The following is a 25783-nucleotide window of genomic DNA, read 5'->3' as shown; positions in this document are numbered from 1 at the left end:
TCGAAAAGCCGATTTATTTAATTGAAAAAGGGACATTAAATGAAAACACACTTTACACATAATTCGCTTTTTTCGTATATTACCCTTTTATAGTTTTCTTTATTACAATAACAGTTTTTTTTATTTACATTTATAATAAATAAGTATTATATTTTTTGTGTCTTACGTGGCTAGTTTTACTGAACAATGTATGACATAACAATCGAAAACGTAGCATGTATTACAAGTGTAGAATGGAATGCAAGTTGATCATTATTTCAACGGATGACGGAGAAAGTATATCATTATTATTTTTTAGTTTCATCATATATATTTTTCAAAGTCTACTAGGAAAGGAAGGAAAAAAGTACCGAGTATATATATCTTGATTCTCACGATCGATCGTACAAAGTACGTAACAGACTTAATGCTTACAGAGGCTTCGAGGCAATTAACATTACTCACATTGATTCTCATAAAATTTTCACCGAGTATATCTATTTTTTCAATCATACAAGAGTCAACAAGGATAAAGTTTTTTAAAAAAGGCATTTGCTTTTTATTTTTGTAATATTTCCAAAAAATATATACGTATAGCATGACGCAGATTAGTTACATCATTTTTTTATTATTTTTTTTTTCTTTTTTATTGTATTTGACGATGCGTAATTCGGTACCGACTTGCAACAGTGAACGAAATGCTAACAAGACTCGAATAAATTTAACTACGTGAAATTTTTTTTCGCTAATTCTAGCTGATTTTATTACCAGAAAAAATAATACCGAATCTTTGCACCGAATCAGGAATTACTCTCACCAGTAATGAAAGGGATATATTATTTTCGAGATTTATTATCTGTCATTCATTATGCTTTACTAATTACAACTAAATATTTCTTTAAATTATTTGTAAATATCACGATACTTAAAATATACTATAATAATTTAAATAAAATTCAAATGCGCTGTCATCAGTCTGTGAAAGATCAGTTCAAAGTAGAATAAGATTGTAATAAGTTATTTGAAAATCGATATATAACTTAGTACAATATGCTTCACATTATACTAGTAGTTATTATTGACATTACATATTGAAACAAGTCTAAACAACTGCAGTTTTGCGCTTCAATGAAGATGTGCGAATCGTAATTTGTAAATGGACTTATTGACATGTTTGGAAAAGACGAAAAAGTATAAAAAATGACAGAATAAAAATCTCAAAAAACAGTAGTACTATTTTACCAAACCACTGAGAAAAAAAGAACAGTACAGTCAGTTATCACAATTACGTATTTTTATCTCATGTAGATTGAAAAAATTTACAGAGTATAATGTATAAAAATAGTTCTTTATGAGCATCACCCGTGAGACTAAAGGTACAAGATCCCAGTTTTGGTCTCTTATCGAACAGTCCTTTGGAAAAAATATAAGCAGTGTTTCATTTGGGAAAAAAATATTACTTTGCTCTCGAAAACAAAATCGAGAGGGACAAAGTTGTTTCATTTTTATTCAACTGTTTACATCGTGAAACCTTACATTAGAAGACTATTATAGGCCATAGTTAACAAGTAGTTATAAGTATTTCAAGAATTCGAACTTTTTGGAGTTATTTCAAACAGATGAAAGATACTAATTACATTTTTTCCTTTTTTCACTTTACGTCGAATAGCAAAGTATGCGATAAGTTGATGTTAGTATATTATATGTTATATTTAAAAAAAACTTCTGCAATTGTCGTGTGATTACAGGAATAATTATCACGAATGACGATTTGAAAATAAGTAATACTTGATTCGAACGTTACGTATATAATTACAAGTCAAAAAGAAAGTCCTGTTCTATATGTATAAATTACATAACAGCGTGTGTGATTATCAATTTAAAAAAGACTCTTTCAACACTTCATGAAACTTCACTTACAAAAGTTAAACAATTTTTCCCCAAGTATCTACTACGTATTTACTTTCATTTTCATCGAAATACACAAAAAGAGTATTTATTTGTTCTTTTCGCTAACTATAGCAGTTCGAAGAATTGATATTATTTATTATCAGAGTTTTTTCAAATCTAGCGATTACTTGACAGTGCACTGATCAACAAATAGAAAACATTTTTCATTTTACAAAAGCTTGTGGTAGCACACTAATGCTCGATTCTAATAGAACGAATTAAGCGTTATGATTCATATTTGTATATTGTGACGAATAATCGAACAGGACTTCGTTTTCCCGAAGGATTTAAAAACTGAGTTTTTTCATGCATTATCGTCAGACAACGATTAAATGCATTATCACCGATGCACGCGCAATGATGCAGTAACAACATAGTACATTTTGATACTAGCGTGAGAGAGTAGTTGGAGGCTCGTGTGGATATTGGCGCCCGGGCAGACCGCGAGTGAAGAGGCTACACGAGGTTCCGATCACTTCCTCACACGTGTATGTAACTTAATTTTTCGAGACGACGTGTGGGAGACGAGATTTGAAGTACGCTTGCTTTCTCAAGGCTGCGTAAATCGAGTTCTTGCGCACGCAGCGTCGAAAAGGTTTTGTTCGTTATCTCTTCTTTTTGCTCTACGCGCGCGCGCTCATGTGTGTGTGTATACACACGTATACACGTAACAATTATAGGTGTTTTTTCCGTTTATATTCGCTAACTCCCTTTTTACTTGGAATTAGTTATAGTCTATTGTCATTGTGATTGATTGAGAAATATCATTCTACATATCAAGTATTTACCTTACAATTACAATAGATCCTATGTTTTCGTTAGTTCATTTAGCATCGCACACGCCGTGTTGATTGACAAAAAATTGATTTGACCCTATTGCACTCGTATGTGCACCTTATACAACTATATGTATCTTATTCGATAGATTGATTTGTCTCACATTATGTCTGTACAGAAAGACAACTTTTATTCTCGCTTTTCTTGATGAAGCTATACCCATTAAGAATACTATTTGTATATTGTTTCGTTTAATTTATCTTCCCTCGATAATACTTGTAAGAAATTACGTCGACAGTGTGTTGACAAAGTGAGAATGAAATAAAAAATGATAATGCATTTCAAGTACTGAGCAATAATAAAGAGTTAATTTAATAACGATTTCTCTTTCACAATGAATAGCTCGATACAACAGGTGGTGGTATCTGGATTTTTCGAAATTATGAAAGTAATGAGAGAGTGGCAGTGGATGAGTTTAAAGTAAAGGACCAATGTGTAAATCAGCATTTTTTCCCGATCAGCATTAAGCTATATTGCATTGCAGAATATATATTGTTTGTATACATTATATAGTAGAATATTTACTTAAAAAACATAAAATTTTTTTTCTTAAAGTATCGCTTTCCATCAATTGGCACACATTTTTTCATTTTACATTTTTCCTCTTTTTAATTTTTTTTCAGTTATACAGAGTAAATATAACATGTCTCTTTAAATATCATCGTATAAGGAAAATAATACAGCTCTGCTTCAACATTACATTTACAGACGTGCGATGAGTCATAGCCATTCTTTCGTACTTGTATAAGTACGTGTATACTCAAAACAAGTATACAACGTTCCTGTCGCAGGTAATTGAATTAAATGCTACTGAATACATTGTGTAACATTAAATTAAATTATATATACAAATTACCGAGAAATAAATTCTCATAATTTAGTGGAAGGTTGCCGCGGTCAATTAAGTACATAGTATGCGGAAATGTCGATGCAAATGATTAATAATGAATCGCGCAATCTTTCCTATATTTTTGGCTTTACGCCTCCGACAACCGACTATAAATTAGTTCTTAACTATCATCGAAGGACTAATGCGATAATGTATTTATCGTGTAAAAAGTATGTTTAGATTTTTGCGTTTTTATAAATGCATTGAACAGTCGTAAAAAGTACAAGTAACGGAACTTTTACATCATAACAAAGAGAAATTCTAAAGCGCATAGAGTAGTTATCGACAAGATTATCTTTCATAAATGAAAATTTATTATTTAATGTAGTACTTAAAAAAAACTGTTTCTTATTTGTTTATACATTTTTTCACTTAACAATCAAATTATTTTTTAAGGCCACTACTTATATATTACAAAAAATTTTAAAAAATAACTACCCGGCCGAAAGTTTAAACTAAATCTTCTATTGTGCATATGTCGTTTTATTGGGCGAGATGTAATCTTTACATTTTGATGTAAAAATAATACATCTTGAATTTTTTAATGCACCTAAAAATCGAATAATAAAATCGTATAGTAAATAACAAATTTTAAAGAGTGTTTTTTAATCATTACATATCCAATACTAAATTTGGTTTGTATAACAATGTCGATAATTGTAATGTGATTATATATAAAATACGCATTAGGCCCTTAAATATTTCACACTATTCACATTTTTACATATTTCGCCTTCGACTTATGCGAACATGACATAGTCTACAGAAAAAGAATGAAATAATCATCTCAAATTGGCAGTTAAAGGCTTATTCATTTTTTTATGACAGAGAGAAAGTAACATAATCTTCCGGAAACAAATTGCATGTATGCTACACTAATTCATTTTACAATCATACAAAACGAAAATATACTGTGTATGTATATCCATACATATTATCGCATTTAACATTGTACCTGCGATCATCACCAAAGAGTAATAAGTGTGTTTTTTCATGTACATTGTTTATATTACGTGAGTGTACATTTTTTGCTTAAAAGACTGTCTAAAACGACATTACCCAGAACTGTCAGTCAGCTTTTATATGTTAATTTTATATCGTGTAATAACAAGCGAAGTATCAACAACGACGGCCCCTATTAACTTTTTAAGTTGGCCACTAATACTTTGAAGCTTCACACTTCAGTTTTACTCTACTAAAATTGTTTTGAAAAAATCTAACCGACTTCACTTAGGAAATCATCTGTCCACTGTTATTGCCTTTGTATTTCGTTAATACTCGTGTGAATAGTTCTTATTTGCAAAAAATATCATTCACGTTTAAGAATAAATCGCTACATTAATACAGCATCGAATTCGTTCATCGAAATTTTTTCTACAAACACCTTTTTGTTTACGTACGTATGTATATATATAAATTCGAGGGAGGAGCGGGTGGCGAAAAAAGAGGTAAGGGATATATATATAATTAACAGCACTGTTAAGAATTTAATCTGACGTATGTACAGGATTATACGTATCTACCATCGAACAACGAACGTCGGTCGGATAGTTATTTGTTTGTTTTTTTTTACAAATGTACAAAAAAGCATAACTCTGGCGCGTTTACTCGGATTTTTGTCTACGCAAATTCGACAATCAGAAGGATTTTACTCTACTGCGCGGTGTCTGTTGAGTTTCCTCCTGACCACCTGAGACACTTGATCTCGTTGGTGTGACATTGGGAGTGTTAGTACCGCCTGTGGAGCCTCGAGTTGACCGATTAAAATGTTTTCTGCCGAAGCGCAAGATACGTCACAAAAACAGTACTTGTTCCTCTAATGGTTCATCCGTCTTCTGTTGTTGCTGCTGCTGTTGTTGAGGCGGAGGTGTTGCTTGTTGTTGTTGCACATGGTGTCTTCGAGGGTAAGGCTCGGGAATACGAGTATTTCGTAGCGAACGATTAGACATGGAAAAGTGACTCAGCGAACTTGAGCCGTTGCTACTTGTACCCAATTCGGGCGATGACAATGCCGACGAACTGCCTACCATCGCTGGACTACTGCCTGTACGAGAGTGGCGATCTGGACTGTTGTTGCTCATAATACTGCTCCTGTAAATTACGAATATCAGTTTTTGATCTTTCACAGTGTTTTGATTAGTGTTTCAAAGCTGGCAAGCATCAATAGTATGTGATATTGAATATTAATATTAAATGTTGGTACCAATTTTAGGTATTATTACTTGATTATAATAAGAACATTAGTAAAATTTTAATAATTGTCAAACACTAACATACTTTTCAATTTCTGTTATTTCTTAAACGAAAGCATAATTTAAAATCATTATTTAATTGACGTGAGAAAAATATCAATCAAAATTATAGAAATCTGTTAACAATAACATTGACCATAAAACAATATTTAATATTGATTGACTTACAAAATACTAACAGTAATTTTTAATTACGATCGAAATAGTAAATGAAACGTTATTTCAGCTCAACTGAAAATCTTGTTTTTGCTAAAATAAATAGTTAAAACTCTATAGTCACACTGAAATATTGAAATAACTTTCTATGTATAAGTAAAATCAGTAAGAGTTCAAATAAAAACCAACCTGGAATTACTATTATTATTTCCACTAGCGAGTTTGAGCGGCAACTGCTGCTTAACAGGTAGCTGTTGAACTTTTTGTTGATTGGTCGTACTGAAAAGATTCTGCGGAATCATGCCCTTCTCATCTGTTTGCGATTTTTTCCTCGAAGTCTGACTTGTCTCACTGCTACCGCTACTGGGTATGTGTGCTACTACCGGTACAACTGGATTCGACACACTTTGCTTAAGTTTTTCGAGATACTCCAGCTTGCGATACAACTGTTCGCGTTGATTTGCCACATCTTCCTGGTCATTCGCGAGATTCGCTCGTAACCTTTTTAACTCAGCGCGTTCTTCATCCATCCGGGTTCGTTCTTGCTGTTGATGAGCGCGAAATTCAGCACGTTCACGACTCAGTTGATCTTGTAAGTTTCGTAATTCTTCTAGCTGGTGGGTTGAGTTAGGCCGGTGGTTCAATTTACTTATATTGCCATCTTTGATACCAGCTGCAGTTTTGAAAAAAATATGATATAAATTTTTTAATTCTCCATTGAAAATCAAACCTCTCTTAAAAACTCACATAGTTGAGCACGCATGTTCTCTATAATCGTATTCTGACTGTTAATGATATCTATTAGTGTGTGAACGTTGTGTGTCAATTGAACTTGAATATCGTGCTTCTCCTTCTGATCAGTTTCATCTTCATCTTTGGTCTCACCGGCAGCCTCACCAACCGTCACTTCGTCGCTCTTCGATTTTGTAGACATAGCTAAGCTGTTCAATGGCATGGAATCTCGACACGGGTAACGTTCCTTTTTAACGAATATCAAATTTTAATAAAAATTGATATATTATAGAAAGGATAATACGATTTTTTTGAAAAAAATATACCTTATTATGGTCGAATCCAGCAAAAGTTTCAGCTCTCCTTGGAACGGCAAGGGAAGGTGGCACGTAAGCATCGCTATGTCTTTCGCCAGCAGAACTAAGACTTCTCGAGAGGGGTACACCTGCTATATCGGACCACATTAGATTTGTGAATGCCGATATTTCACGGTAAGCATCTAACGCCTGCAATTGAATGTAAAACAATCCGTATAGTTTAATTATTATCATACTTTATTCGAATTATTAGAACGATATTTACATCCTTCGTTATCAGCGCAGTTTTTACCATATTGCCATACATGTATCTTGAGGGTTCTATATTAACCCTACCATCCTTATCCATCTTGTGGGCGTCATTCTCGTGATCTGTGGGAATACCGTATGCTTTGTTTAGATCCACGTATATGTTATACTTTTCTTCAAACAAAGCAATGTAACCCTCATCATTCTTTCTTAGTTGTTCTGTGAAATAAATATGTACACTCATTAATAACTGTACATTGTCACATTTTTTTTAATTACATTTAGTTAGATCTTTTATTTTCAACTGCCTATTACAAATATTTTCCATAGACATCATTTAAATATAGTATATAATAAAAAAACGGTAGAATTTTTCTAATTATTTTTTGATTCACGTGACCAGAAAAACTATGACAAAAAACTAAATAACTTTGTAAATGTTGTTATTACCGATTAAATTTTGAATATGAGTTTCTTTGGCATGTTTAATTTTATCGATGGAAGACAACTTCGACAACGACAGGGAACGCGCGTCTCGAATCTCGTTGGCAAAATTATTGTCGATAAAATTGTTTTCAGCGTCAGGCTCCTGCGGACACGCTTCTACAGCAGCTCTGATATCTTTGATCCACGTATTTTTGTCGCGAGGTTCCTTTAACTGTAACCAAGAAACACAATTAAGTAGAAGAGTTGTGAAAGAAACTAATAGAAAATTAGATATACCTTGAGTTCAAACATTTCCGGATCATTAGGATTGCTACTAATGAGATAGATGCCCCGATTTTCGGACCGTTTTTCGGTACCCGCAATTTCTCGGACGAGCAGCTTGGACAGCGAGACAATACTGGGCACCTTATTGTCAGGCGAAAAGAACACGTACTTCTGATCGCCAGCGAGGAAGAATAGTACGTCCGTGAGAATAACAACGGTGACTTCAGTGCCAGGCTTGTTGCTTGTTGTTTTGCCAGCACGATTTGGCATTAGTACAGCTTGGCCGTCGAACTTGAGGTTACGATTTGACGCGAGAATGTCGGATTTTTTGAACTTTTGACCTCGATACCATGCATAAGATTTTGGATCGATCCTATAATATAAATATTTATAAGAAATGACAAAAAAGGTTTTCTTTTTTCAAAGGTAAACACAAATATACTTGTGATAGATGTCGAGTTTTCTGTCGGTACGTTCCTTATCGGCAACGCAAGCGTTAACTTCGTTCAGGATATCTTTAACGAGATTCAGGGCTTTGCAGAGATTATCAGTTTCTTCACTGGTTACTCCAGTCTTGATCAGAGCCTCTATTAGCAATGGATACTTTGTTACTCGCTGGGTAACAAACGTTATGCACTCGTGTACGCCTTTTTTCTTGAGCAGGGGATTATTCTGCAAGAGGAACAAAGTTCATACGTAAATCTGTAATACGTGAAATATTAAAAGCGACATGCATACCTGACAGTGGCGTACGAAACGAGCAAATCTCATATCGGTTTGCTGATGATGCTTGTAAACCTCGACGGCATCTCTGTGTCTACTGCAAAACTCACCGTATGCATTCTTCATGTTACTCGAATTCTCACCACTGAATTGCTCGATCAAAATATCCGCAATAGTATCTACAACGACGTTCTCGCGTTGTCTTTGCCGTAACTTCCTCAAAAACTCAAAGTGAATGTTCATGAGACTCTGCAACTTGGGAAACATACGATCGAGGACCGACGAGCTAAAGTTGAAATAACGTTGGAGGCCCTCGACGAAGATTCGCTGCATAGCAACAAGCACCAGGCAATGGTGTTTCTCGGTGAGTATAAACTCGTAAATGTGCTCCTGGCGCTTGGCTTCGTCATGTTTCTTGCCCGTTTGGTCGTTTTTGCTGACAAGCTTCTTGAGTCCCGTGGCCGAACCCCATGTTTCCGGTTCCTCGAAACCAAGGCCCAATTCTGGATGCTCGCGATCGAACTCTTCCAAGTTAAACTGATGCGAGTCGTCGAATTCGAACTCCTCTTGGCCGCTATTGTTTCGCGAAAAATTGTCATTAGTGATCGCAAGTTATGAGTTTTTCATTTTTACTTTAACCGAAATGCGAATCAACTAGTAAAATTGATTTCTCATTTGAAATTTTTTCGGTAAATCAAAACAGTTGAAGCACGTATAATTTGCAGAAACGAGAAACCGAATAGCTTTATTCTTTGAAAGTGCACAAAAATAAATGTTGCAAGTGGGCGTAAAGGAAGGTAAAAAAGCATACCTAGGAATGTCTTTGTGTTCGCCGCCATCCCTTTCCTCATTGATCGTTTGACTGAAAAAGCGACATGCATTCCGTTAAAAATGACAATTCTCAGTGAAAATGTCGCCCGTATCTAGAGAGAGAGAGAGAGTGAGAGAGAGAGAGATAGAGAGAAAAGAGAGAACTCGAGGCAAACCAAAATAACGAGTACCACTTTTTGGTAAAAACGACATACAACAATTAGAGCAAAGAAGAGAACAAATGTAAAACAGAAAAAAAGGAACGTAGCGAAAACGTCTACGTGAAAAAAAAGTGTTGGGCAGCATTCGGATCTAAGATGCTAAAGAGAAGCTTTAAGTATACGCATATAAGAATAGTCAAAAAAGACAGATAAAGAAAGAGAGAGAGAAAGAGAAACATAACATACAAAGATTAAAAATAAGCGAGCGATAAATGCAGGGTAGAGAGTGAAGGAGAGAAATTTTTTTCAGAAAATCTTTGATTGAATGCGGGGTAGCCGTATATGTATATAGATGTTAGCGGAGGACAACAAAAGTGAAAGAATAGAATAAGAGTTATCTGTATAGACATATAAAGACAGAAAGAGAGCGGTGATCGACAAACGATGAAACAGAGACAGCAGCAGCGTCGTGTATCGATTCGCCACCGCTATGAACAAAGGAGATGAGTTGGCGAGGAGAGTCGAGAAGACAGATGAAAAGATCGCCTTTTTTACCCGTCAAAAGAACATCGACAATTTGTATGGGAATCTCAATCTATCCGACATTAAATACACTCGTTATTCCCTTACAAATATCATTTGAACAATTGATGTGTTTGATAACTGACAGATTGCAATATTTATAGATAGCAAACGTAGTTAAAAGCAAGCCTTTCAGAAGCACAGGCAATGCAGGATAAGATCAAGCAAATACATGTCAATTTAATTATCAGGCCGTAATAGTGTCCAGTGAAAATTACATAATGTAAAGTGTATACAGGCTGTTTCACTTCCAGTTGTTTCTTATTTTTTTTTTATCACAGATGATGTATAATACAACACAATGGATGAAGAAATCAATGTTAAATCTAGTGTGTTTGATCAAAGACACTCTAAGGGCGAAAATGTAGTTAACAAAACGGAAAAGTAAAGTGATAATTTGAAAAATTTTATATATTGCACCTTTATTTTTACAAGAATACTGAAGAAAAAAGAAAATCCATTCACTATTTACAACATTTTTTCACAAAATTCCAATGCTATAATACTTGCAGTAAAAGAACACAATTACTTTCGAGAGATAACGACAACAGAGAAAAAAAGTCTGTACAGGGATTAACAATGAGAAGAACACATGTATATGTACAAAAATAAGAGTAGAGAAATATAGGTAACGATGAAAACAAAACAAAATAGATATGCAAATGTATGATTGGTAAAATGTTAGATCGTTTAAAGAAATATTTAGAAATATACAATAGGGAGATAAAAGAGACACAACTGGTCTTCAAAAAGAATGTTTTTTTTCTGAATTTCTTTTTTTTTCGGGCAGAGTTTTGAGGACTTACTTGACTCCAAGCTTGGTGGCAACTCGCCGCCAAGGACTGTAGCTTGTCACCGCTTTCTTGTTGTTATTATCCCTTTTACACGAACCCCACGGGAGGGAGATTTTTTTTTAATACAGGAGAGAGAGAAAAAGCACACATCGCATTAGCCCGTCAGTTGCCACTTTTTTTGCGTCGTATGGCCTGTTCTCAGTTAGCAATTAAAGTTTACTATCAAAGTAAAATTTGTTTGTGAAAGAAGACGGTCAAAGCGTAACAGTAGTTACGTCACGGTCATATTTGATGAAGAAACTTGTAAACTTCATTGGTGCCAAGAACAGGTATATCAGAATTAATGTTTCTCGACTTTTGTTCACTTGAGTCGTGATATCATTGTTAGCAGTTTCTTTGTGTATATCGTGCTAATATAATAATCTACGTATTTTTGAAAGAATATTTCAGTCTGTATTGCTGATTGTTATTTGGGCAAGATTGCGAATTATAAAGACATTGTTGTTATTTTTAATCGCAGTCTTGCTCGCCTGTTTCGTCATTAATGTTCTGCAGCTCAGTAAAATTGGAGCGTTATTCGAGTAGCAAAAGCTGCTAAGTCCAATTTTCCTGATTGTCATAAATTTTGTGGTTATTATCTGTCGTTTATCAGCAGTAAATCACTGGAGTAAGATATAAACTAATCTATACTGGCAAAGCAGATCACGATTTTTTGACTAAAAATAATCGCTACGTAATTTGATAATAATATATCAGTATAAAAGTCATGTGAATATCAACTGAATTGAGCAGACACTTATCAGAAACAAAAAAATTCAAGCCCCTCTTATGCAGTATTTTCAATTAGATAAATTAAATAAAACAAAAAATCAAAAACAAAACTATAATTGATGTGCATGTCGTTCCGATAATATTAACTTCAACTCATATGTATAAGCACCATTGATCATAACATCCGTTATAAAGGAAAGAAAGAAAACCAAACATAACAAGTAATGAAAAAAGAAAGAACGATAACAGTATATATGACAAAAAAATTGGACGCTCTAAGTTTATCCTTGCTAAAGTAGCCAAATCATTTTAAACAAATAAGCTTCCGAGCCAGCCTAAGCGAAAAAAAACTGCGTATGAAACATAGAAATATTCGTCTCTTATATATAATCTGGAAATAATTTGATCTTAAAAATTCGTGATCGCATGTCAGACACTTCATTTGCACCAATATAAGAAATTGATTGGAATGTCTGTCCATGCTCACATCGTAGTGATAAAAAAAGTAATAAGACGAAGAGGCCATAATGCGTAACAGGAGATTGGGACGAGAGAAAAAGAGAGAGAAAGAGCAAGAGATAGAGAGATAGAGAGAGAGAGAAAGAGAGAGAGAGACCGCGAGATAAGAAAGTAAAGCTTACCTTCCACTCATCGACGCGGGCAGAGGTAGTGAAACAGTCGAGCCGCGCTTGACGATGCTGCTGCTCGACGATATCGAGACACTGGACAGCGACTTGAAGGACGACTTGCTCGGTGGTTTCGACTGCTTGCATTCCTGTTGGTAGTGATCTTTACACGCTTGGCTCTGGTGGATTATTGCTCCGCAATCTGCGCACCGATAAACAATTCACATTTTAATATATGTACCTTTCGCGCGTGAAATCACGTTCGCGCACCACACTCGAATTTGGCTACGTACTCTCACAATGCAGCGCCGGCTTGTTGGCGAAAGATTTCATGCAAAAGTCGCAGGTGTTGTTGCCTTGCGACGAGACGTTGATCTGCGCCCAGGTGTGCGGCTGAGCTGGCTTCTTGCCGCTCTTGTCCTGCAAACACGTACAACGTGAGTCGCAAGACCACCGAACGTTCGTTCGCTCGCGGTGGCTCCTCGAATCCGAATGCGCGCGCTCACGGCGCCTTATCTTTACGAATGCTCCGACAAACCTTTTTTTTGCGTGAAAACAGCGAGCCACGTTTTCGCTTGGTCTTCTCCGAGTGACGATCCTCGTACGCCGTGCTGAAAATCAGAAAAGAGCATTGAGAACTACAGAGGTTTTCGCACCGCGCAGGCAAGTAATTCAATTTACTACTTAAAATGACATTCCTACACATACACATATTCAGTAAACTATAATGCGCGTGCGTGTTCAGCTGCGAAAGCCGTATACAACAAAACGACAAAACGTGTACGAAAGAGAAAGAAGAAAAAGGTGCCAAAAACGAGTAGAAAATTAGAATGAGACAGAAAAAAAGTCAATTATTGAAATTAGATAGCTACGATAACAGAAAGTTTTATTTTTTATACTAACCGTTCCAATATTGGTATTATATTATGCGTTAGCCACGAGCAATTATTGGTATAGTGTGTGCATTATCGGAGCAACGAGGAACATGCTGTTAAAGAAGATAAGAGTCAAACGAAAGCCCTGTACGAAGTTTATACACCTCTGTCGGCGGCCGGGAGAAATGATGGTAGTGGTAAATGATGATATGGTTGGTTGGTGGGGAGGGGGCGTCGAGTAATAGAACACATGTATACATGCGCACGTGTTGTATATATATCAGACTTGTTGTTAGAGAGGTTCAGACTGACTGACACACAATCACCACACATCGAGTACTCACTCGGTTAAGAGCTCGTCGAGGGATGCCTGAGTGCTCGGCGTGCCCTCTCTCATCAAGTCTTCGTGAAACTCGTTTCCGTGCTGCATGTGGAGATCGTCCGTCTCGGTCTCACTTCCACTACCCTTTTCATGCCGACTGCTGTTGTGTGTACGTGTATTTTTTTTTTCGTTTATTTCGTGCATATCAACTTAGATTTTTTCCGTTTGTTGTGTGTGCGTGTGTGTGTGCGTGTATGTGTGTGTTTTTCGAGCAGTTAATAAAAGAGTGCAAGAAATATATAAAAGAAGGAAAATCTCTCTAAAACTTGCCTTTATCATCTTGATGTTACATTGTTATAAGAAAAATAGTCTGTTTTTGATTATTAATTGATGAAAGAAAATATTACGCTATCCTTAATCTAATTTTTAATAAAAAATGCCATGCCATAATAGAGACTACGTTTGCGCTATTTGCTAAGATATATGAAAAATAAAAGTGCAAAACTGAATTTCTTAACGTGTGTGCTAGTGCTGCTAATTATTTTTTAATTTTTACTGCTTCGTGCATTGTCGCGTGCACGGCGACACGGGTTGATCCTTCTTTCTTCGATCAACATATATGACTTATCGATGCATGAAACATATAATTATTTCCGATTGAGAAGCGAATAAACTCGTCCATCAATGTCAAAACGTCAAGTGCAACATGGATCAACTCCGTGACGTATGCGCGCGGTGTACAAAAGATATAGAACTCACTCAGTCTAAATAGAAAACTGTGACAATATCGATTCTCAGAAGTCAAATCAGTACGTGTATACTTAATGTTTGGTGTATTCGTGTGCTCGTTATCTAAACTTTGCAAGAGTTGATCTGCAAAGCGCTCAAGAAATTGCTGTCGTAGTCCTTTGCAAATCAACAAGCAACCTATACAAACAAGCAATTTAGTTTGACATAAAACCCACTCACGCAGATAACGACGGGGCACCACATGAGCCTGTATCCGTGAGATTTTGACCAGGTGGTGGAATAACTATCGACGGTGTTGACACTGACTTTTGAAATGGTAAACGAGAACCCGTCACTCCTGGCATCAGGCCCACGTTTTCACCCAACCTTTGACCACCACGTTTCACCGCAACCTTTTTGAATTCACCCTGAAAAAAGAACGAAAACATCCATTTACGGTTGAAAATTAATTGGAAAGTCGCGTGACTTAGAAATCAAAATGCGAATGATACATACTTGAACAAAGTCAGCTTCGTTGAGGGAATGCGTGCTTGATTGTGAAACTGATGTCCTAGGTTTACCACTTTGGTCTCTCGTACGAGTTTTACCATCAAGCTCGAGGTCCATGTCGCTGTCGAGGCTGCTCAGACTTATACTCCTTTGTCGCTGCAAAATTTTATTGGAAATCAATATGTGTGCTACTTTGCATCCAATTATTTAAAAAAAAAGTTTAGTTGATAAAATAATTAAAATTGTTTATGAATAAACAATCTTACAGATTGCAAGCTGTATTTTGCAATAGAATACGTCGTTTGTTAAAAAAAAGAAAAAAATGACTTAACGTGAGTGAAATAAAAATCTTAATTCCACTGTAATTTATATTGTGAGCTGCAGACTTTTATTCCCACGCCGTAGTCTTTTAATTACCTCAGAAATGAACTGGTTTGCAAATGGAAACAGCCTTTTTCTAAAAAGGATAGTTTCAATTTTTAGACACGCGCACACATGCACACACACACACATACACACACACACTCTCTCTCTCACCGTGTATTAACCTATTTCTTTCGTGATTTTTTATTTATAGACTGCACGGAGGGCTGAAATGTGATGTGCTAATTTTTTTGTCTCTTTTCAACTCCAATTAACGGAGCTTGATTGGAATTCCGGCGGGAGATTTTCGTCGGAGGTATTTCGAACGCGCTTTTAAAAGAATTATTCTTAGCTGAGAGTATCGACTCACAATATTCTGCGCCTGCAGGTGATTCTGATCACTACCACGTCTTTGCTGCCTGGAGTCTTCAAGGCCAGTCCAGCTTTTTCGCCTGTCGATTCCTTGTAAAATCTGGCTGACTTGTTGGTGTCCTGGCGTGGGATGATAGTGCGTGGGCGAGCTGTTGGTCGAGCAGTTGGTGAGCAGATCGGGATCCGAGCCGTCTTGCTCGCCATGATGATGATGCTGATGCTGATGCGGATGAGGATGCTGAGCAGCAGCGCTCGCGCCAGTCTGTATGACGCCGTCAATCGAGATAAGCGGGCACAGCGACGGGCATGAAGTGCTGAAACGTTGCAGGTGATCTCCACGGTTCCCAAGAACCAACGTCAGATCGCGCATCTGATTGATCTTGTCGTGGATCTCGTGCAGATGACGCAGCGGGTCCTCTGTGAAATGGGAATACATTTTTCCAGCGCTTCCGTGCAATTTTCTCGTCAACTGTCGGCGATCGATGCTAAAATTTATTTTGAAGCGACGCAGATTCGTTCGGTGCTTACTATTTATTCATAAACAAAGCGTTACTTTTACGCCGCCTTTCGTTCGGCGCAGACAAGTCGCGTCCATCGCATCGGAAATGCCGCGGAGCCGAGACAGTCTCGCGTCGCAAAGGCACGTCGTCGAAGTACCTTTGCGACGCGATGCGCCCACCTCGTCCAAGAGGCGTGCTCGAAGGATGCGCCGGGAAAACGGCGTTGGTTAAATAAGAGGTTGATAGATAGAGAGAGATACGGAGTAAACTCTTTGGCCAACAAGGGACAAGCAAAGTTTGCCGACTCACCAAGTACGGGATAATGCCGCGCTACGCCGGGCGAGTGCGGCGTCACGCTGATGATGGGCACGAGAGGATTGGCAGCTGGCACTTGCTGCTGTTGCGGCGGTGCCTGATCGGCCATCGTTGCCGTCGCGCCGCCGGCGCTGTTGTCCATCGGTTTGTCGTTCGTCTGCTGTTGGTGCTGCGAGTCTTTGGTATCGTCGCCAGCGACGCCGATAGCGGCGCACTCCGGTTGCGCGGAGGAGCAGCCCAGGTAGTCCGTTATTACATCCTCATCGCTGTCCTCGCCGCTGTTTGGACACTCGTCTGGAAGCAGCAGATTTCGCGAAGCCATCGCATTATTTTTAGCCTCTCATTGATTTTTTCGTCGCGGCAAGCTCCACGCCTCAAGGGACTCCCATTCCCTTCTCTATCGCGCGCTTTTATTTTTTTAAGACGATTGTCGTGCGCCAAGGGAGCTTTTCCGCGCGATGCCTTCGTCGATTCTGAAACGCGACGTTCGCGAGATAGCGATTCCCGAATCGATTTCCTCCTCTCTTCCCGCTTTACACGTACATGCGTAAATGTGCCCAACGCAGTTACGAAACTCGCGTTACTCTGCGTGTAGTCCGCCTTCAACACCCTTTGGAGCTTGTCGCAACTACATTGGCCTCTACGTGATTGCGCGCTCTCTCGAAAGCCGAGTGATCGAGAGGGACAGCGAGAGAGAGAGAGAGAGAGAGAGAGAGAGAGAGGAGAGAGAGAGAGAGAGGAGAGAGAGAGGAGAGAGAGAGGAGAGAGAGAGAGAGAGAGAGAGAGAGAGAGAGAGAGGAGAGAGAGGAGAGAGAGAGAGAGGAGAGAGGAGAGAGAGAGAGAGAGAGAGAGAGAGGAGAGAGAGAACTAGGTCAGATCCATCACCTTTTCCCTCGGTGCGAAAACTATGATCCGGTATGCATGGCTTGCCCTGCTTTTGTCTCTCGCTTCAAGCAGCAATCAAACATTCATTTTCTCTCAAGCAGCTAGAAGAAAAAAATCTGTTTACTTTTTTTTTTTATTTTTATTTTTTTAATAAACCAACCCAATTGATATTATAGAGAAAGAGAGAGAGAGAAAGCATGCATATATTGGGTTCGCTGGAGTGCAAACGCAATTAGTAGAGCAATTTTACACCTGACCTACATACATATTGACGAAGCGCAGTAAATTTCAGATATTGGGTTATTGATACGATATAAGCGATTTTTTCTTCTGTGAAATATAACTCTTGGTTGCAATATTAAGACTCCAAAAGTTCTCAATACAATGTCGACCTGATTGCATATGATTAGACTACACCTACGTTAGCTCTCTTGAGAAAACAATCCGAGATGAACTGCGAGGTAAAGGACATACACAAGATAGGGAGAGAGAGGGGGGTAGAAGTATATATAAATATGCGCAAGCGCCGTTTCCGGTGCGGATGCTTCCGGCCGTGCATACGGCTTTCCTTCGGTGGGGCTATTCGCCTTTTCTTAACGCGCCGTCAGCGTGAAAGACGACGCATTATCAGTGCCGTCACGCTGCGCTGACGTCTCTCCCTGTCTTACTTTGCGGATGGAAGTCCATTTCGATTTCCCAACGAAACTTTATTCCGAGAAAGAGCTGCGCCCGATGATGTATCGACGGGGAGATATAATTATTCGAGGCATGTCAATGGAGATTTAAATGTTGTTGAACTCAGACGCGCGAATGATTCACTCGGCTCTTTTACCAATTCTAAAAATACGATTCTACACAAAACAAGAGCGGACGCATAACATTGCTTCAGCTGATCATTTCCCCTGAAAAAAAAGCTTCGTTCACTAATCGGCGAAAAATTTTTTTATTATTTTTTTTGTAAACACGCGAATGGAAAAATTATTAATAACCTTTTTTTCCAGCATTTTTTCCTTTTTATTAATTAATTAACCAAAACGGCTCGTAAAAAACCACGAGCTTGCTCGATAAACGTAGAAGAAAGAACAATAACAGGCTCATCTTTAGTCTGGTCTCTTCTAACAAAAGGGAAAGAAGGAAGAACAAGTAGCAAGCAAGAGCACGCACACGTGCGCGTGTACATACACATATGGGAGAATAAGGCCGTGTTTCCCTCTTACCCACTAAAGAAACGAGAGCACAACAAATACCTAATCGACACTCAGCCGAGATGAAAGCTCGGCAGCCGGAGCTCGCGCGTTCATACACTTGAGCTTGACCCACATCGAGCCGACTAAATTGCGCGCGTGGGAGGCAAAGGGAAAAAAAGAAAAAAAAAAAAAAAAGAAAATCAATTTCCTAAAAATGCCGCATCCTCCTCCGCTACTACGACCACTATGACATGCGCGCGTCACACGTTCAAGCACAGCCAAGGTCGACTTTACGCGAACTGACGCGCGCCGAAAAAATCTCGACCGAAATAGGCTGCAGCGCCCGCGCTTGTGTTTTCGTGCGCGCCCCAGGATTTATCGTGGAGAGACTACCTGATCGGGTGCAAGATACACGTGCGAGAAGCTTTAACGGCAGAGCAGATGCGGGAGGGGCAGAGGGGGGGGGGGGGGGGGGGGGGGGGGGGGGGGCAGAACGTCGAACAAGCGGGCGTACTCTTTCTCGCGCGTTGATCGATAGTGTTCGTTTTGCTTTTGCCGGAGACGATTCTCGAGGCGTGGACCCGCGACGAGCGCGCAACTCTTCTGTCTGCGTAGCGCACTGATGCGACGGACCGTGCACCCGCGCGAAAAAGCGCTCCGCCCCGTCGTGCGACAATCAGCCGCCGGGAGTCGCGAGGACGAGCAACAACTCGATCGTCGGCGTGCTCGTCGCGCTCGGTGCACGTCGGTCCGACTTTATCCGGCTCGCGGCAGCATCCCTTCGATCTATCCGCCGCGCGCTGCGTGCCAAGGTGATGTCCGTGACACGCGGCCTTTTTTTACCGCCAACCCGCCGCCCTCCATCCCCCACCCCATCGCGCGAGAACCTTGCGTCGCGAAAATTGGACCGATCATTAACTGTCTCTCGCGGACTCGCAAGCCAGATCGATGTTTGAGCGATTGCCATGACCGAATCGCGAGGGAGAAAAACTAACGGCGATGCGGGCGCAGAAGTGGTAGCACGTGTCGACGAAGGGACGAGCGAAGCTCGTTATTCAAGCGGCGCGTTTGGCGTGAAACGTTCGTGCGAGCGAGCAATAAAGAACGAGGGCGTCGGGAGGGCCGGGGGCGAACGCCAAGGTGTGCAGGTTGTGCCGAAGTTCGAAGAAAGGAAAAGACAAACGAAGAGGGGGAATGGGAGGGAGGGAGTTGCCCGGACAGCGATACACGTACACGCAGCGAGTCTCTATTATTTACATCGCGCGCCCGCGCGAGAATCAATAGTCGGGGATGCACGGCAGAGGCGGCTGGGGCGCCTCGCGTGCGCTCGTGGCGTGACCGACCTGCTGGCCCTCCTCGGCAGCCGGATGCGACGAGCACAGCGCAGAGCAGGTCCATAAACGAGCACGCGCGCACTCTGGCACAACACGCAGCGGTACGTTCAAGCCGCCGACGCAACTACCCCCATCGCAGCTTCACCGTCCACTGCTGCAAGCTCTGGCACACTGTTGCTCGCGCCGCTTGCCTGCGCGCGCGCGCTCCCTTTCTCTCTCTCTCTCTCTCTCTCTCCCACACGCGCGAGCCTGCCACGGCCGAGCGCACGCACGTGCGCGCGCACGCGAGCCTCGCGGCGTGACCACGGACCGAGGAGGCTTCTTCCCGTGCGTGCGCGCAGATGTATTAATAAGCGCAGCCTATCGACAGCCGGATTCTCTGGATCTGGCCAATCTTTCTGTCGGCAGAAGAGCGAGGGGCTTGCGCTCTCCTTCAGCTGACTGATCGTCCCGTGCACCGAAGAGTCAACGGTTCCTCCTTGCGACGTACGCGATCCTCCGCGGGGCATTCTCCGGAAGCAGCTCGCTCTCGCGGAATAACAATCGATCGCGCCGAACTCTGTCGTCGTGTAACGCCGATCGCGAACTCCGCCGCAAGTTCCGTCTGCCTTTGTTCTCGCCCGCGCGATTAACGTTTGCCGAGATAATACAGCCCTACACCTTTTGCAGCGATCCCCGGGGACGTGACACGGTTTTCGATTGGTTTCAAGTCTACAAAAGCGACCTTCTTCAAACATGAAAAAAGTCGCCGAGAGAGATAATCATCGGCGGCGAGAATGTAGAGCGATTTTCAGTGCGCTTACGCAATCTCACCAACGCTATACTTAACAGCAATAAAGATAAGCAAGAACGCCGACACCTGTGCCAACCATTCCGAAAATCTTGGCACTCTCGTAGCGAGAATTTTATAGAGCGAGTATACCAAGCGCAGGTCGACTCGCGGCACACATGCAATGTGGACCGTCATGCTCTTTCGATCTTCTCGCGCGCTTTAATTTTTCGCGGCCGCACGCATCTTTGCAGCAACGCGTGCGCGCTGCTATGTAGGCCAGACAATGGCTCGAAAGAAAGAGAGAAAAAAAGAAAAAAGAAGCTTTTTCCCCTCGAGAAGCTGCCTGCGTTTTCCTATTGCTCGAGATGCAAATTGTCACTGCGTAATGGCCCGTCTGCGCAAACAAAGGATGTCAAGATTTTTTCCGAAAGGTCAAACCGCCCGGTTCGCCGAAGCGTAAACGCTACGCTAGAAATCCGTAAAATGAAATTGCACGCGCTTGAGACTTCAATCGCCAAGTTGCAAACGCTCTTTCAACGTTAAACATTTAATCAATAAACCCAGCGTAATTAACCGCGCTCGAGAGAGCAACACGAGCGAGCGAAAATATAAGCAATTTGAAGGAAAAAAAAAGAGAAAAAAAAGAAAGAAAGGGGCAGGCGAAAACGCGAAACAAAGCAATCCTTTTCCGTAGCTCCGCTTTGTCAGTAATTCAATGCAGCCGCCACTATTTCTGTTTTTACCTTCGTACATAATGCAACTACCGACGCGAGAGAAAGGTTCTCTTTTGCCTTCGCTTTTCGCGTTGCCCTAAAACGCGACCTAAATAAATTGTCGCGCGAATTTTGATGGGACAACTTGGCTCTAATCCCGACAAAAAAAACGGCGTAAACTTCAACGACTCTATTAAAAAAGAAAATCGACGTGCAGTGTTGAATGGAAAATTATCTATCCAGCAAAGTTTTAATCTACGTGCAATCGTCGAGTTAAAAAGTTTTTAGCCAACGTTGCAAAAATAAAAAAAGTTTTCACGCGTACGTGTTGCTGACGGTAATAAATTTTTCATGCGCGCAAAAGTTGTTAATGTTTTTTTTTTTTCACGTTGTCCGCTCATTTCACGACCATTCGAAGAGCATGAAAAAATCAAGCTATAAATGTTTACGAAGCTCGTGTCATCGTTATGAATAATCAATTTTTTAACAAAATAGTTTTGTCGAGGTAGTTCTCGGTTTCAACGAATCGCAGCAATGATTGTGCCGAAGGATGCGTACGACATGACGTCGAAAATAAAAAATCTTCTTTCTTCCCTTTTCCACGGTTGCTCGCATGAATAATTAAATTCAAAATGAAAACATTGCGTCATCTTGCTCACGATGCCCAGTCGTGCAGCTTCAAAATCGTCGTCTATTTTTTACCCTCGCACTAAAACAGGTATCGTCACGGCTGACAATCAAAACTGTTTTTTCTCATAAGTGGATTTTAAATCATTCAATGCACATCTCGATTACAATCACGTCCATTCACTAAACCACGCGAAAAGATGTTTGGATCCTCGTCAACCACGAAGAAATATGTCGTCCCTCAACAACGCGCGAATAAAACCGATAAGCATCCCCAACCCGCTCCTAATTGTTAGGCATTATCGTTGTGCTCACAATAGGGTCGCTATCGTGATCTCGAAATAAAAGCCGGGAAGCCCCGAAAAAAAGCCCGCTTCTATATATATATTTGCACCGGTTAAATGAGATAACGATTAGCCGAGACAAATACAAAAAAAGCCGACCGCGGCTCATCGATTGCCTGCCGATAGCCAGATAACGCTACTGGTTTGTTATATACATTTTTTGCTCCTTCGCACACACGGAAGTTTATCAGCGGGACTTATGGGTTTTAATTGTTCGGCTGAACGAGCTGTTTGTAAATATCACGTTATCGTATCGCGTAGAGTTCGAATTGATTTGATAAGCACGCTAGCGTCTGGCATCGCGTAAAAAGAAAGCAGCGACGCGCGGTACAATTGCCATGGCAATGTTTAGGAGCGCGGTGAACATCCGTTATAAACAATATATATCGCTGCGCGATAGCTTTCTTTGTATGTATAATGGAATGTGTGTACTCACCGGAGGAAAACGGAGCGAGTCCCTGCTCTTTACGTTTGTCCATGTTACTGCTGCTATCTTATTTTTTCTCCACGTCTTCTGCGTCTGCTCCTAAGAATCGCGAGTCGCACCTGCAATGGGTTCTAACAAAGTTAACGTTTGCCACGGCAAGAGTGCTACAGCTAGAGGTTACGAAAAAATAAACCCTACAGGTAACAGGTTTTTTTTCTTTCCGAAGCACTCTGAGAATAGCACATTCACCACATAGGCACAGATGATATTTCGATGTGAGAGTAGAAATAAAGCACAAACAACAACAAAAATAGAAGATTAAACTGAAAGAAGCCACTTGTTGCCAGATTGAGGCGCGTGCGCGGGCGGAGGGTCGGAGACAGCAGTTCGGACAATTTTCGAGAAAAAGAGAAGCAGAGAAGTAGACGGAAAGGTGGTAAAGAGAAAGAAGAGGCGAGAGCAGAACCAGCGAACGCAACAACTGCCGCGGGCGGCCACGTCCGCACTAACCTTAGACTGCCGCTACGGCGACCATCTTGTGCCGCTGTGGTGCTGCATGCAGATACTCTTCTTCGTCACGTTCGTTGCCTCAAGCTATTACCGTTCCGCGCTTGCCTCCTCTTTCTCTCTCTCTCTCTCTCCCTCACACACATACACATACACACACGCGCGAGTGCGCGTACTCTTTCGACTTCGCCCACGCTAACGGAGGAGAGAGTTGACACCTCTCTCCCTCGCCCTAATGTGTATATAGAAAAACAGAGGCGATTGTTACACCTGTGTTGTTGGAGTAACAGCCAATGTGCTCTCAGTACAGAGGGAGTTGCTACACCTGTGGGTTATTAACCAATCGCCAGATGGTCACGCGAGAGGCTTGACTTGTGGCGCGAGTTTTTGAATTTACGCTTCTGCGACGGCGTTTGTCTTCTTGGTTTTATTGTGTCTTACGGTAAAAAACTGTTGGTTAATCTTGTAAAAAAACTTCAGAATGCGCAATAAATGTAATCATGCATCATAACGCCATTCTTTTTCATTCTTTATATCTCACTATAAAATAAAGATTTACCATTGTAATGTTTCTCTTATCTTATCTCATATTCAGATAGATTGATATACTATGTAATTATAAAAACCTAATTAAATTTTTTATTGGGAAAAACGCGTGGAATATTAATGCTAAAGGAAATTTCTCGTTTCCATTCAAACCTATATTTTGTTTTATTTAATCAATTTCGACCCAGAAGAAGGGTTATTTTGCTGAGAAAAATATGAGTGAAAATACAAGTAAATTACACTAGTCTGAACTAGATATCTAGATTACAATCATCGAGAAACTTACATAAAATCCGAGCAATTTTGGCGTTTAGATTACTTAGTAATAATGTATACTGGAAGGTGGAAGAAACATGTTAAGGAATTTGAGACTTAGAATAAATTTAGATATTTACTTATAAAACTTGAGGCACTGCCACAGAATCTTGTACCTCGTAATTACAATTAAAAATGGTTACTTTTTACATTCACCGATCTTGAAAAAAGAGGACTTCAAATTGTAATGGCCAGACCTACAGCAACTGATAGTAGTAATAACATTGTTTAGGAGTTTAGATTTCGTGAACCACATTTTGGCGATATTATTATGAAAGTGTTTGAAGTAGAGTTTGCCTTGAAATGTTTCATCCACACAAAGAAAATCGAAAGTGTTATTACGAGCATCACTTTGCAAAATCATTTTGAGACCAGTAAAAGGTATTTGTATCTTACTATCAGCAGTAAGAGCGGTCGCAGATTTCGTTAGGCTATCAGCTATGTCATTTCGGGGAATGCCGGAGTACGCTGGAATCCAGACGAGTAGAGTGCTCCTGTTATTCGAAGCAAGATTCTGGAAGCAGTGAATGTCGTGTTTAATTTCAAGAATAAAAGAATTCGTTTTAATATCAAGACAAATGTTTTTAGGTATAGCAGTGCACTCAAAAAATCGGTCAAAATAATTGCATTTTGATTAGGATATTTGGTAGCTAATTTTGCTGCTTTGTTAATCGCAACGAATTCAGCAATAGAGATTGATGACTGTATTCTTGACGTTTTTATTTGTTTTCTTACGTTCTAAAGGATCATAAAAATTCAGCAAATTCGTTTATTTTCATACATTCTCTACCCTATGAATTACAAATTTACAGGAAAATGCTACTTTATTTTTAAAGTACGCAAAACAAATACAAGAAGCAAGTTCAAAGATGAAAGCTAAAAAAAGTCTTCAATTTATCGCCATCCAATAGATTACTTGACCGATGCAGAGGTAAGCAACTAGGAAGCGCTTGGCGCGCACTAAAAGTCATTGACATAACATTACTCAACGAAAATAGTTGCGGGAATGACGCAAAACCTAGGGATTGATCGAGGTGTAATGGCGAATTCCTAGCTCGCAGCTCAATTAGTCGAATCAGAGCCAAAAATGGCACGACGACCAAGCGCAATTAACTAATTTATATCAGCGGGCAGAGCTGTATGAGCAATTCGTAACAAACGTCTCACATTGAAATTCCAAGGATAACGGAGGCGCCTTCTGCACGAAAAGGGAAGGCGCGCGTTTGAATAATTTACGGCGCGCGCGATTCGTCCGCGCCGCGCCGCCTTCTTACCTGTACTCACCGACACATCTCGTCTCGCTCCGGGTGTACGTCTAATGACAATCGATTTTGTCGAGTCGAGAGAGAAACTGGACCTTGACTCAATATCGTACATCTATATAGAGATGGAAAAGTTTTTTTCTTTTGAATTATTCATCATTGCGTTATAGCTCCGAATTGTGACTATTGAATCTGGAATCATTTATGAGCTGCTTATTCTTTTATGATCTCAACTAACTTTTTACTGTTAGTTTTCATTAGTATACTTCAACATATATTTTCCTAATGAAATTACTTTGGAGTCAGTGTAGAATATTTGATAATGAACTAAAATAATAG

The 25783-nt window shown here is 40.0% G+C and overlaps 1 protein-coding gene across 9 annotated transcripts; it reads right to left on the bottom strand.

Annotated features, from left to right (window-relative positions):
- Positions 1-72: 72 nt before the first annotated feature.
- Positions 73-23792, bottom strand: LOC131673430 (rho guanine nucleotide exchange factor 2). 9 transcript variants are annotated; one of them, XM_058951415.1, is made up of 22 exons: positions 23325-23346; positions 23013-23044; positions 22824-22933; positions 16520-16819; positions 15709-16127; positions 14982-15131; positions 14706-14893; positions 13759-13896; positions 13078-13150; positions 12833-12959; positions 12555-12741; positions 11155-11226; positions 9607-9657; positions 8811-9369; positions 8515-8744; positions 8085-8445; positions 7812-8019; positions 7378-7580; positions 7122-7301; positions 6811-7042; positions 6253-6736; positions 73-5746 (listed from the first exon to the last, which is right to left on the bottom strand). In XM_058951415.1, exons 3-22 carry the CDS (start codon positions 22864-22866, stop codon positions 5449-5451), a joined length of 4503 nt encoding a protein of 1500 aa, XP_058807398.1. In that variant the 5' UTR covers positions 22867-22933; positions 23013-23044; positions 23325-23346; the 3' UTR covers positions 73-5448. The 9 variants fall into 9 exon arrangements, 8 of the variants coding, with proteins under 8 accessions (XP_058807398.1, XP_058807399.1, XP_058807397.1 ...); XM_058951416.1 differs by lacking the exon at positions 23013-23044 and having other exon boundaries at positions 22824-22945; positions 23325-23792; XM_058951414.1 differs by lacking the exon at positions 23013-23044 and having other exon boundaries at positions 23325-23792.
- Between the last annotated feature and the right edge of the window lie 1991 nt (positions 23793-25783).

This window comes from Phymastichus coffea, unplaced genomic scaffold, assembly GCF_024137745.1.
Source record: "Phymastichus coffea isolate CEN01 unplaced genomic scaffold, Cenicafe_Pcof_1.1 PCOF00177, whole genome shotgun sequence".
NCBI classification, from domain to species: Eukaryota; Metazoa; Arthropoda; class Insecta; order Hymenoptera; family Eulophidae; genus Phymastichus; species Phymastichus coffea.
The sequence above is the reverse complement of the archived record's forward strand: the minus strand, read 5'-3'. Positions and strand labels throughout refer to the sequence as shown.

Coding starts and splice junctions, on each gene's coding strand:
- LOC131673430 (XM_058951412.1), bottom strand. CDS start 19,995: ATGGACCTGCTCTGCGCTGTGCTCGTCGCATCCGGCTGCCGAGGAGGG. Junction 16,820..19,940: donor CTGCCGAGGAGGGCCAGCAG/GTCGGTCACGCC, acceptor TGCTGCTTCCAG/ACGAGTGTCCAAACAGCGGC. Junction 16,128..16,519: donor GCGGCATTATCCCGTACTTG/GTGAGTCGGCAA, acceptor CCCATTTCACAG/AGGACCCGCTGCGTCATCTG.